Source organism: Octodon degus, unplaced genomic scaffold (assembly GCF_000260255.1).
Source record: "Octodon degus isolate 3935 unplaced genomic scaffold, OctDeg1.0 scaffold00008, whole genome shotgun sequence".
In the NCBI taxonomy this organism is placed as follows: Eukaryota; Metazoa; Chordata; class Mammalia; order Rodentia; family Octodontidae; genus Octodon; species Octodon degus.
Window position 1 is genome coordinate 18,599,892 of NW_004524584.1, and position 11,945 is coordinate 18,611,836.

At 57.4% G+C, this 11,945-nt stretch overlaps 1 protein-coding gene across 1 annotated transcript in view; it reads left to right on the forward strand.

Moving 5' to 3' along the window:
- The window catches only part of Slc6a19 (solute carrier family 6 member 19), a 16,232-nt gene that overhangs the window by 1,505 nt on the left and 2,782 nt on the right, over positions 1-11,945 (forward strand). Inside the window, exons 2-8 of the mRNA XM_004625181.2 lie at positions 4,377-4,517; positions 5,797-5,934; positions 7,006-7,187; positions 7,494-7,604; positions 7,976-8,088; positions 10,222-10,350; positions 10,487-10,643. Of these exons, the coding sequence (XP_004625238.1) occupies positions 4,377-4,517; positions 5,797-5,934; positions 7,006-7,187; positions 7,494-7,604; positions 7,976-8,088; positions 10,222-10,350; positions 10,487-10,643 (971 nt within the window). The remainder of the gene's footprint in view (positions 1-4,376; positions 4,518-5,796; positions 5,935-7,005; positions 7,188-7,493; positions 7,605-7,975; positions 8,089-10,221; positions 10,351-10,486; positions 10,644-11,945) is intronic.

Sequence of the window (11,945 nt, forward strand, 5' to 3'; positions counted from 1 at the left end):
AGTTTCCTGCCTCTGCTGCCACCTCCCCTAGCCACAAAGCACTCCTACCCCATGTGGGTCTGAACCCCTCCAATAGTCCTGGCTGTGAATGCAGGGGGCCTGGTGGGCACAGTTGCTGTGGCCATGACTGTGGCCCCTCCAGGTAGCCTTGAACCTTGGTACTATTGCTCCCGGAACGCGGCTGGTGGGCGGCTGGGGCAGGATCCTCCACACCACTCTGACCCAGGGCTCAGGCTGGGTTCCACGCCAGGTTCCAGGGGTGGCTAGCAGGGCAAGCCTGTGCTAGCCCGGAACCCGTTCAGCAGGTGCCAGTGTGCCTTGGGGCAAGGTGTCACAGACATACTTTTCAGAGAAGTCCAGATGAGGCTGTGTGGTGTGCCCGTGGCCTTGGGATGTGAAGGTCCTGAGAGGTGCCAGTGTGCCTGTGCCCAAGAGCTGTGCACAGCTGGCCATCTTCGACCCGGTCCAGGGCCTTGGGACTCTGCAGAACCAGACTGGGCTTCAGGATTGTCCACTCCCAGCCCCTCCCCTGCCTGGCTGCCTGTTGGGGCTCATGCCATGAGCAGAAGCAAGACAGTACGGGAGGGGAGGCTGGGCAGTGGGGACCCCCAGAACTGGAACCTGTGGGCCACGCAGTGGACCGGGATGTTGGACCAGCTTGGACATCCATCTGCTGGGGAGCAGGGGGAGCTCAGCCACCCCATGAGTAGTTACTTCTGTCTCTGACCTGGGCTTGGGGGGACCTGGTAGAGACCCCAGCCTCATAGGTGGCTGCTTCAAGGCACAAATCCAGCAACAACAGCACTTTAGAGCCCAGTCAACCTCTGGGGACAGTGTGGTGTGGTGTCCAGTGGGTGGCATTAGGGCTGGTGCTTGGGCCATCAAATGGCAGTGGGGTTAGAGCCTAGAGAGGGCCGAGCAGGGACCTGGGAAGCCCAGGGCCTATGGTGGCCCCACTGCAGAGTGCACACACACAGACTGCTCACTGAAGGCCCTGGATGGACCCCCTGCCCCTCTGAACCGGCTACCGGGTCACCTCCTGGGCTCCGTAAGCAACAGCACTGCGCAGTGGCAGCGCACTGGGGCTGGCCACCCCTGCTGACCACAGACGTGCTCACCGGTCACCCTGAATGCTGCTGCCCACACCCTCAGACAGATGACAGCCTTAAGGGATGAAGCAGGAGATTCCAGCAGTGGCGGGACAGCGGGACTCAATCTGGTCTCCCCAGAAGTTCCCTCAAGGTCACAGAGTGAGTCCTGAAGAGTTGAATCCAAGCTGCAGCTCTGCATGGCCAGCAGGGCCCGGCGGAGGACTGCGGTGGCTCTGGGACATTGCTGGGACTTCAGAGAAAGTGTTTTTAAGGACTGGGGGGACACAGGTTCCTTCCCCAGGCTCTTGGCATCTGAGGCTATGGCAGGAATGGACACAGAATGATGGGGCTGGCAGCAGACGAGGGGGCAGGTGCCTGGCTGGGTGGGTGCTGGCTCAGGGGCCACCCTCCCTGGGTCCACACAGGCCCAGGCAGCCGGACAGTCTCTCCACAATTCTGTAGGCTGTTGCAAGCCTCCTCTTCCTCTGCCTCCTCCTCCTTGGCCTACCTCCCCTTCTACCATCCCCCACCCACTTCCCGATTTTCCGGCCTTTCATCTTGATTTCGAAACAGACAGACAGAACTGCATTTCCGAGCTGAGCTCACCTCCCTCTTTCTGGCACTTCCTCTGGCATCAGATCCCTGCCTGCCCTGCTCTGCCTGTACGTCCATCGTCTGTGTGCAGAGTGGGTGCCTGCGTCTCTGGACAGCACTGGCGGTCCGGCTCAGGGACCTTTGCCCACTCAGGCCCCACCCCAGGGCTTGTTCTGTGGCTCCCGCGGCTCCTTCTCTCACCCCCCAATTCAGGAAAGCAGCCCCACTGTGCGCCTGGCCTTGCCCTTCGGCTGGTGCTCTTAAGGCTCTGGGCAGGTCTGTACCTGGGGACAGCAGGAGTCCTAGTGGACAGGATCCCCAGCTGGAGCCGTGGTGTCCAGGGGAGCAGAGTCTCAGGCTGCACACCCCAGTCTCAGGCACCTCAAGGCTTGAGCCTGAAGCTCTGTCCTAATAGAACACTGTGATCTGTGCTAGGTCGACTGGGAATCGAAGGCCCAAGGACAGTCACCCTGCACTCTAAGGTGGATTTAGCCTACAGCCCACCTGAGGCAGAGCCACCCTGTCCCCTGTCCCTGCCAAGATCAGGATCACCTCCCTGCCTGTCATGTCCCCACCCCAAGTGCCCTGCATGCCCAAGGTGTCTCTCCCATGTCCTCACATCTCCTGTTGTTTCTTGGCATTCTGACATGAGCCCTCAGTGCTCAGTGCTCCTGGGAGGAGGGAAGGGTGACAGTGGCTGGGGCCTCACGGGTTGTGCTTGCCGCCCTCTTTCGCAGCTTCTGTGCCGTGGGAAAGGACGCACAACAGTTTCTTCTGCTGGTCATTTACACACCCAGTTCAGTGACACTAAGCGCATTCAAAAGGCTGCACAAAGCTGGACATGGTGGCACATGCCTTTTATGCCCAGGACGAGTGTTATGAGCTCTAAATCAGCCTAGGCTACAAAGTGGGCTCAAGGCCAGCCTGAACTGCAGAATGACACTCTGTCTCAAGGGAAAAAAAAAAAAGACCCAAAAAAGGGGGATCTTTTCCCTCTCCCTGATCCATGTTCTGTCCTGTGCTGCTCTGAATCCTCCCTTCTTCTCTGCTCCAACATGGGACGGCTGAAGGGAGTGAGCACTTGTCCCAGTGACCTACACTTCCTCCGGTTTACCCGGATGACTCCATAATCAGGATTTCCTTCCTTCGTGCCGTGTTTCCCACACATGGACATGTGGGGTCTTCCACCTGCTGGGTCCTGTGGAAGTGCTGCTGTGTGCAGGGTGTGTGCGGGCGTCCTTTTTTTTGGGGGGGGGATTGAACTCAGGCCCTTGCTTATTCTTCTGAGCCATCTCCCGGCCCCTATGTCTGGGATTTTGGTGAAGGACCACCCTGTTTTCAATAGCAGCTGCATAGCACCTGCGGTTCCAGGTTCTCCGTATTTTGATTCTGCTTATTTTCTTTTTCCTTCCATTTTCTTTCTTCAGTACTGGAGACTGAACCCAGGAATTGATTGCTGAGGTACACCCTTAGCCCTTTCTGCTTTTGAGGCTTGCTATGTCGCCCACACTGCCCTTGAATTTACAGTCCTCCTGCCTCAGTCTCCAGAGCAAGTGGGCTAACAGCTTCGCACCACTCTGCCCTGGTTTGTGCTAGGCGCATCCTAACAGGGTGAAACGATGTCCCATCGCAGTCCTGCATTTTCCTACCAGTGAGGAAGCCTGCACAGCCTTCAGTGCTTTCCTGGCCGTTGTGTCTTCCTTGTAGAAATAGTTGTGCAAGTCCTGTGCAGGGTTTAATTGTGTTTTTGTTGCTGTTGAGTTTTAGGCGTGTTCTGAACACAAATATCTTGCCAGAGACATAATTAGCAAGTATTTCACACTCCTCCACAGGTTGTCTTTGTATCCTGTTCCTGCTGTTCTGCATACACTTTTTTTTTTTTGAGACCAGGTCTCACTATGCATTTCAGGCTGGCCTGGAACTTACAGCGATCCTCCCTCCTCAGTCTCCTGAGTGCCGAGACTACAGGTGTGCACCACCACACCCGACCAGGACACACGGCACTTGAAACTCTCCTCATTAACTCAGTTCTTACAGAAAGGGAACAAATACACAGCCACTGTGGGCTGAAGGTGTGTGAAGGACAGCGTCGTCGCAGCTGCAGGACAATGTCTTTGCACGGGTCACAGGATGGGAGAAGTTCAGTTCTCAGTGGCCATTCTTGTGCTTGTCACTGTTTAAAGGACACAAGTGACATCACAAATACAGCTGCCACCTGAGATGGCTCCCCAGAAGTCCAGCATTACCAGCAAGAGGTTCTGTCTCACATGACCCTAATGTCCAGTAAGATGGTGACAGAGCCCATAAATGTCACAGGCAGGGTGGAAACTGGCGCCCCTCACTGCCCAGCACAATAGCAACCTCAGCTTCTGGGGCTCCTGGCTGGTGAGGGGCTGGGTGACTCCCCACAGGGGAGGCCTGACCATGGTCCTGTGCTGTCCCCTGCACAGTGTAACTCCGGCTCGGTCGTTACATTGTCTGACTACACAGGTACTATCCACTGTGACACAGCAGCACCAAGTCCCCGGTGGCCGCCTGGACACACATCCTGCTCCAACCCCACCTGGAGCCAAAGTTCTGCTTGTTGGAGGTCATGGGCCATGGCTGTTCTTGGCACAGGCCTCTCCAGCAGGGCCTGTCCCCAGGTAGCCTCTAGCTCGGTGTGTGACGTGTGCCTGCTTCTCCCCACAGGAGCCTTCATGATCCCCTTCCTCATCCTGCTGGTCCTGGAGGGCATCCCCTTGCTGTACCTGGAGTTCGCGATTGGCCAGCGGCTGCGGAAGGGAAGTGTGGGCGTGTGGAGCTCCATCCACCCTGCTCTGAAAGGCATAGGTGTGTGCCCCAGATCCCTGGCCTCCAGGATGTTCCTGGGCAGGAGGACCCAGGCCAGCCCCTCTGCAGGCCTCAGAATCCTTAGAGCCCACATCTTGGCTGTGTTGCCCTGGTCACCAGATCCTAGTCAGGGCACCATGGCCCTGATTGCCCACAACCCTACAGGGCAGGAGGGTGGCACCCATGGAGAGGAACAGAAGGACTGACCCACAGCACACAGCAAGCTCCACAGGGACCCAGGGCCAGAAGGGGGCGCTGGTTGCCCACTCTCGGTCTGCTTTCCACCTCACACCAGCTCCAAGCCTCAGCCCTGAGCCCAGCCCCAGGGCTGGTCACTCATTCACCCACTCCTACCAGAGTGGCACCGTGTGGCCTCACCAAGGACACCATGGCTCACAGAGGCCCCAAAACCCGGGCAGGCAGAAAAGAGAAGGAACTAGGGCAAAGGGCAGGGTCCAGGGCCAGGTGCCCAGCACAGGGCCTGCCCTATTCATAGCCTCCCTGCTGCAGGCCCAGCTCACAGCCTCCACTCCTGTCCCCCTCTGCCCCTCTTTGCCACACCTCCTGCCTCTCCTTTCTCTCTCTCTCTCTCTCTCTCTCTCTCTCTCTCTCTCTCTCTCTCTTAAATGTATTTAGTACAGGGTCTACAGGGTCTCACTACACAGATCAGACTTGTAGTGATCCTCCTGTTTTCAGCCTCCCAAGTGCTGGGATTATAGGTGCATGCCACCACGCCCAGTCTCTGTCACCTGATCAGTGTGCCCTGGGGGCAGGGCCAGCATGGCAGGGTATGCCAAGGTTAGAACCCGGTCCCTGCTTCTGCCTAAGCAGGTGCTTTAGTTCACAGAGCTATCTGGCCAGCCCCTCTCTCCTCTTCTCGTCTCCCTCTCTCCTGAACCTCACATTCCCACAATCTCACACACACCTTGGGTTGTGAGTCTCCCATTTCTGAAAATCAGCTGCCCAGGCCACCCTCGAGGTCCCACCTCACTGTCCCCTCATGTGGAGCCCACTCCTTGCCCAATGCGCTCCCTGCTGCTGTCTCCAGTTCCCAGTGAAGACAAGGCTTTCCCCACCTTGTCTTGGGGCTGGCACTCTGGACAGCACCATGCCCGCGCCTCCAAAGCCGCTGCTAAGACCTCGGTAACCACCTGGACACACCGTGAGTCGAGGCTAAGGGGAGGTGGCACACAGAACCCCCCAAACCCTGGTCACACAAGTGATATCAGACAGACCATGGCCCTCCTGACAGCTCACAGTGACAGCCCACCTCCTACAGGCATCGCGTCCATGCTGGTGTCATTCACGGTTGGCCTGTACTACAACACCATCATCGCCTGGGTCATGTGGTACTTCTTCAACTCCTTCCAGGAGCCTTTGCCGTGGAGTGAGTGTCCACTGAACCAGAACCAGACAGGTGAGCCCTCTGCCTCTGCACTGTCCCCATCCCTATCCCCAATGCAGCCTGACTAGCAGTCACAACTTGTGAAAGTGTCACCCAGCACTCTCTTAAGGTCAGGCTGCTCACAGCCCAGGGCTGGAAAACTTCAGAGCTCCTTCTGGGCCACAGGGCAGTGACAGGCTTCGCCACACTAGGAGAGGCCGTGAACATGGTGACTTCCAGGCCCCATGCCTGGGGCCAGATGAGGGCCTCATCTTTCCCTGGGGATGCCTGGGAAAGAAGGAGCTATGACTGAGACACTCTGGACCCATGTCCCCAACCCTGGGCCCTCCCACTGGGAGAGAGAGTCACAGGCTCAGTTCCCAGTGCTCCACACACTACAGAAGGGCACAAGTGGCCTACTTGGTGACCTCTGGTCTGACAAGCATAAGCAGCTGCAGGTCGTGCTATGCAAATCCTCTGTGTGATGGCCGGAGGAGGCACAATCGAGAGATGGTAGATGTTCCCCAGATACTCCTCCCTGTACACTGGGCAGAGTCTCCCCCCAGGGGGGATCAGAGTGATTCCTGTAGCCCCAAGAAGCCCAGGAGCAACAGGCTGTGCAGCTGGGCTGCACGGGTCTGAGCCCAGCCAGGAAGCCCTGCAGATCCACGGCCCCTGCACTGCCAAGCAACCTCCCTGGGACATTGTCCTTCGCAGGAGCCAGAAGCAGCAGCAGGAAGGTCTCAAGGCCTGGGGCATACAGCTCAGTTAGAATAGCATCTTGTAGCCCACAGCATGCATAAGCATGTGTGAACACACATGTGCGAGTGCACCAGTGCATGTGTGTGTAAGTGTGCAGATGCACCCACGTGAGCCAGTGTGTGCGTGAGCATGCATGGCTGTGCTTGTGTCCATGAGTGTGCGAGCATGTGGGTGCATCCACGCAGGGGTGCATTGCATGCGTGTGTGTGCAAGTGGGCAGGCTGTGCTCATGTGCGCCTTGTGCCTGGGCTGGCTGCTGTTTCTGTAGTTTGGGGCCAGAGCTGCCTCTCCACGTGGACCCTCACCCTGAACCCTGAAGCTTGTGCTTGGCCACCTCCACAGGCTATGTAGACGAATGTGCCAGGAGCTCGCCCGTGGACTACTTCTGGTACAGGGAGACCCTCAACATCTCTACCTCCATTGATGAGTCGGGCTCCATCCAGTGGTGGATCCTGCTCTGCCTCACCTGTGCGTGGAGCGTCCTGTATGTGTGCACCATACGTGGCATTGAGACCACTGGGAAGGTACGGGGCAAGCTGCCTGCTCTGCTTGGTCCTTGGGACTTTGATCCCAGGGCTGCCGTGCCCTCTGTCAGGACTGCTGAATGGCTCAGTTGGAGGCCCAGGGATTTTGTGCAGCAGGACAGCTCCCAAACATACTCCAAAAGCTCATGCGGCCCTAAACATCTGTCAAGTTGAGAGAGTCAAATAGTGGTGACACAGGAAAAAATGGAGAGTGGGTTGTCCCTGTGCTGGAACCTGGACCCTGTCCTGAGGTCCAGCCTCTGCCCACCCTGGTCACCCCCATGTTCTGACCCTGCTGCCTCATAGGCTGTCTACGTCACCTCCACGCTGCCCTATGTTGTGCTGACCATCTTCCTCATCCGCGGCTTGACTCTGAAGGGCTCTGCCAGTGGCATCGTCTTCCTGTTCACACCCAACGTGAGTCCCTGTATGCAACATGGCTGTGCACATGTGGGAGAGGCAGCGGTGGGGCAGGGTCTTTCTTCTGTGCCCCAACTTCTACACCAGCTCCCAGGGACAGATGGAACCAGTCTGTTGCCATGTAGGCCAGTCCCACGCTGGGGCAGGCCCTGAGAGACACTTGTCCATGATATTCGTGCTGTGTGCTATGTGGGCACTTGTCAGCCTGACTTCACGCTCTGTGTGCAAGGAGCCACCGCCAGGGCAGGAACCAGCTGCCACCTGCCCTCCCCAACCGACCTGAAGCTCAGGTCCCTCTCTGGGCACCCCTCCTTGGCCTTGGTGGCTCCGGCCCACACAGTGTGCAGCTGAGGTCTCTGTTGACACAGATTGAGGAGCTGGCCAACCCGGTGACCTGGCTGGACGCAGGCGCCCAGGTCTTCTACTCCTTCTCACTGGCCTTTGGGGGCCTCATCTCCTTCTCCAGCTACAACTCTGTGCAGTGAGTCCTGGGGATGGGAGGGTCCTCAGGTGCAGGGAGCTGTGCCTCAGTTTCCCCAGGTGTGAGGATGAGTGGGAAAAGATGCCAACACCAGGCAGCATGGTCCCTCCTAGAGGGTGTAGCGTCTCTGCTGGGGGCCGTGTGCACACAGCACACAAAGGGCAGGGTGGTTCTTGGGGAGCCTCCTCCAGGGTGCCCTGCCAGGCCCAGTCTCCACACCTTCCCACGAGCAGCTCACCACGAGTACCTCAGTACCTGGTATGTGGGGGCCCTGAAGCCTCCAAAAACTCAAGTAGGGTCCTGTAGGCTGTGCCTCCACTAGACTCGCCTGGACAGGACCCCGTGTGATGAGCCAAGGGGGCTCCAGGAGGCACACAGGCAGCGTTCCCTGTCTTGCACAAACATTTCTGCAGCACCTAGTGTGTATCAGGCATCCTCACAGCGTCAGGAAAACAAATCCCCACTGCGTTGGGGCCGGGGAGATGGCTCAGTAGGATAAGCGTTTGACCGGCAAACGCAAGGATCTGAGTTCAATCCCCTGTTCCAAAAAAAAAAAAAAAAAAAGCCCCACTGTGGATGGCAGCCTCCTGGTGGGAGGGAATGCAGAGGCCTGGGAGAAGAAAGAGGTGGGCCTGGACTGCAGAAGGGGTGGAGGTGGAGAGGGATGTGCCTTGCCTGCAAGGGCCCATAGGATCCCCGGTTAGCAGGAGGTATGCTGGGCTGAGGCCACTGCTGGTGGGTAGGAGCAGCCTGGTGGTGTAGGTAGATTCTGCACTTGTGCTGAGAGCTGGGCTGGGCAAAGGCACAGGGTGTGGCCTGAGGAGGCGTGGCCTGGTAGGTCAGTCCCCCAGAGGCCAGAAGTGCCCTAAAAAACCATGGTAGACCTGGTCTGAGAGTGGCTATGGGCGTGGCAGGAGGGTCAGGCAGGGGTGCTGCTTGGTAGGCGAGTGGCCAGAACTGTCCAAAGCAGGAGTTGGCCGACTGCAGAGTGCTCAGGTCTTGCTGTCCCCAGACCTCAGTCCCAGTCCCTGAGGCCATGGGGAAAGTGCAGAAAGGGCACCCTTGAGGTGTCACTGGAAGATGGGCCCAGGCAGAACCATCACGGGTGTTTCACAACAGCTTTACACTTGCATGTGACCCTGGTCACAGAGATTCTCCCTGCAGCAGGTGACGTACTCTCAGGCCTCGCCCCTGCCCTGCTCTGCCTTCTGTGCACATTGGGTCCTGGACACTGTAACGGGTACATGTCTTGCGTCTCTCAAGGCCACTGGGTCCTTCACTGCATGTCACTGCTTCCCTCCTCTCTGCTGATGGTGTGCTCTACGTAGACAGCTGTCCTCTCCCGGTTACTTGGCTGCTGGGCATGCCAAGTGGTCGTGTTTTTGCTCTGGGCTGTCCTGATTGGTGCTGTGGGAGCTGTGGGTGTTCATTTAGACACAAGCATGGGCTGCTGACCTGGTCACCCCAGGTCAATTGCTGGAGGACCTGCGGGTGTCCACAAGGCTGTAGCACTCCAGCCCCCTGGCCTGCTCCCACGACTGTTGGAAGTTCTTGGAGTAGCCAGCCCAGCAGTGTGGGGAGGCATCCCACTGCCCCTTGACCTGACCCTTCTGATGGCTCTGGGCCCTACTCCTCCTGGCCTCGCCCACCGAGTGTGGGGGTTAAGCTGCTCTCGGAGCTTGCCATAGCTGACACCTGCGGCAAGAGCACACAGGAGACCTGGGGTGTGTGAGCTGGGGCATCCTGGGGTCCTCTAGGCGTACTGTCTATCTTGGCTCACTGACAGCAGGTGACAGCTGCTGTCTGTGTCCTGGGCTTTCTGAGGGTCTCCAGAGCCACCATATGCTGAAATGTGCAGAGGGGCAAGAACAAGGGTGCCTGCTAAGAGTCTGGGTCAGGGCTGGTCCCTCAGCCAGCTGATGCTCAGTGCCACTTGGGTAGGGGAGGTCAGAGAGCTCTGGTCCCCATGTCACCAAAGGGCTCAGGTTCTTGCTTGCTTCTCTGCCAGGCATAGGCCTGGTGCTGGGCTTAGACCCAGTGGAGGCGCTGCCCATGCCCTGAGTCTGGGTAGGGACACAGCATGCTCCCTGGGGACAGCATGGGGGACCACGATGACATCGCTCTTGTCCACAGCAACAACTGTGAGATGGATTCGGTGATTGTGTCCATCATCAACGGCTTCACATCCGTGTTTGCAGCCACTGTGGTGTATTCCATCATCGGCTTCCGCGCCACTGAGCGCTATGATGACTGCTTCAGCCAGTGAGTTGTGCTCCGCACCAGACCACCGGCCCACCCCTCCCGGGCCCCTCACTCTGGCACCCTCACTGGGCCAGACCCAGTCCACCCATGAGGCCTGCCCATCTACCAGGCCCTGTCAGCTCTGTCCTCCCTCTAGGAACATCCTGACACTCATCAATGGCTTTGACCTGCCGGAGGGCAATGTGACACAGGAGAACTTCGCAGCCATGCAGCAGTGGCTCAATGCCACCAACCCGGACATCTATGCAGGGCTCAAGTTCCAGACCTGTGACCTGAACTCCTTTCTGTCTGAGGTAGGTAGCTGCTGTGGGTACAGCCTGCGAGGGGTGCAGGTGCTTCAAACTATGCAAGAGGGTGGTCTGCCCTTGCCCCCACACTGACCACCCCACCAGGACCACCAGCTCTCTGCCACGGATCCCATTGTGCATGAGTCATGCAGTTTCTTCCATTAAAGTGGAGAGAATTTTTAATCCTGGTTCTGAACATACTAGATAGTCAAGCCAGGTGTGGACTGGTGACTCTCAGCCCTTGGGGTACCAGGAAAAGCCAGGAACTGCCGTTGTAGTAACTGAAATTTTGAGCACCATGTTAATGCATATCGTGACCTGTTTTTGGTTTTGTTCATTTGCTTTTTGCTGTACTGGGGGTTGAATATAGGACCTTAGCATTGAGCTATATTCCCAGAACTTTTTAAAATTTTGAGACAAGAAAAATAAAAACAATAAAATTTTGAGACAAGATCTTGCTAAATTGCTAAGTTGCTAAGGCTGGGCTCAAACTTGTAATCCTCCTGCTTCAGCCTCCCAGAGCTCTGGGATGATGGGTGTATTGCACTGCACTGAGGTTCTGGAATACAGGCCAATGAAGTTGAACCTTGCAGTTCGTTGGTCAGGAGCCTCCTGTATTTTGGAAGGTGGTGATCCTTGCAGCTTGACTCTGTATCTGTCTGTGGTGGCCCTGGAGAAATTGCTTTGCCAGTAATGAAAGACTGGCAGTGTGTCGGGTGTGACGGAGCAGAGGGACGCTGAGGCTCTCGGCCTAGGAGTGCCCGCTGACCCCAGAGGACAGATGGAGATGGACACCAGTCCTGCTGGCCCCTGGGCCAGGGCAGTGCTGGCTTGATGAGCACACACCCACCCACCCCACGACCACCTGGGCCTGGAGTCCTTCGGGGTCTGTCTTGGGGATGCCCTCAGGGTCTCTTTTGTATCTGAGAGCTGGGCCGTGTGAGGACAGCTGGGGACCTGCAGTAACAAGTCAGTCTCAGCGGCTGGGGCTCTGAGAGAAGCTGAGCCATGGGTCCCACTCGCTACTCAGCTTTATAAAAGGTGCTTTGGGGGCTGGGTGTGGTGGCTCATACCTGTAATCCCAGCACTCGGAGGCTGAGGCAGGAAGATCACTGCAAGTTTGAGACCAGCCTGGGAACCTGGGCTACGAAGTGAGCTCAAGGCCAGCCTGAACTGCATAGGGAGATCCTGTCTCAGAAAGTCAAATAAATAAATAAAATGTGCTTTGGGACTAAATCAAGATCTACTTAGGCTGGGCATAGCGGCACACCCTTATAATCCCAGCACTCAAGAGACCGAGGCAGAGGG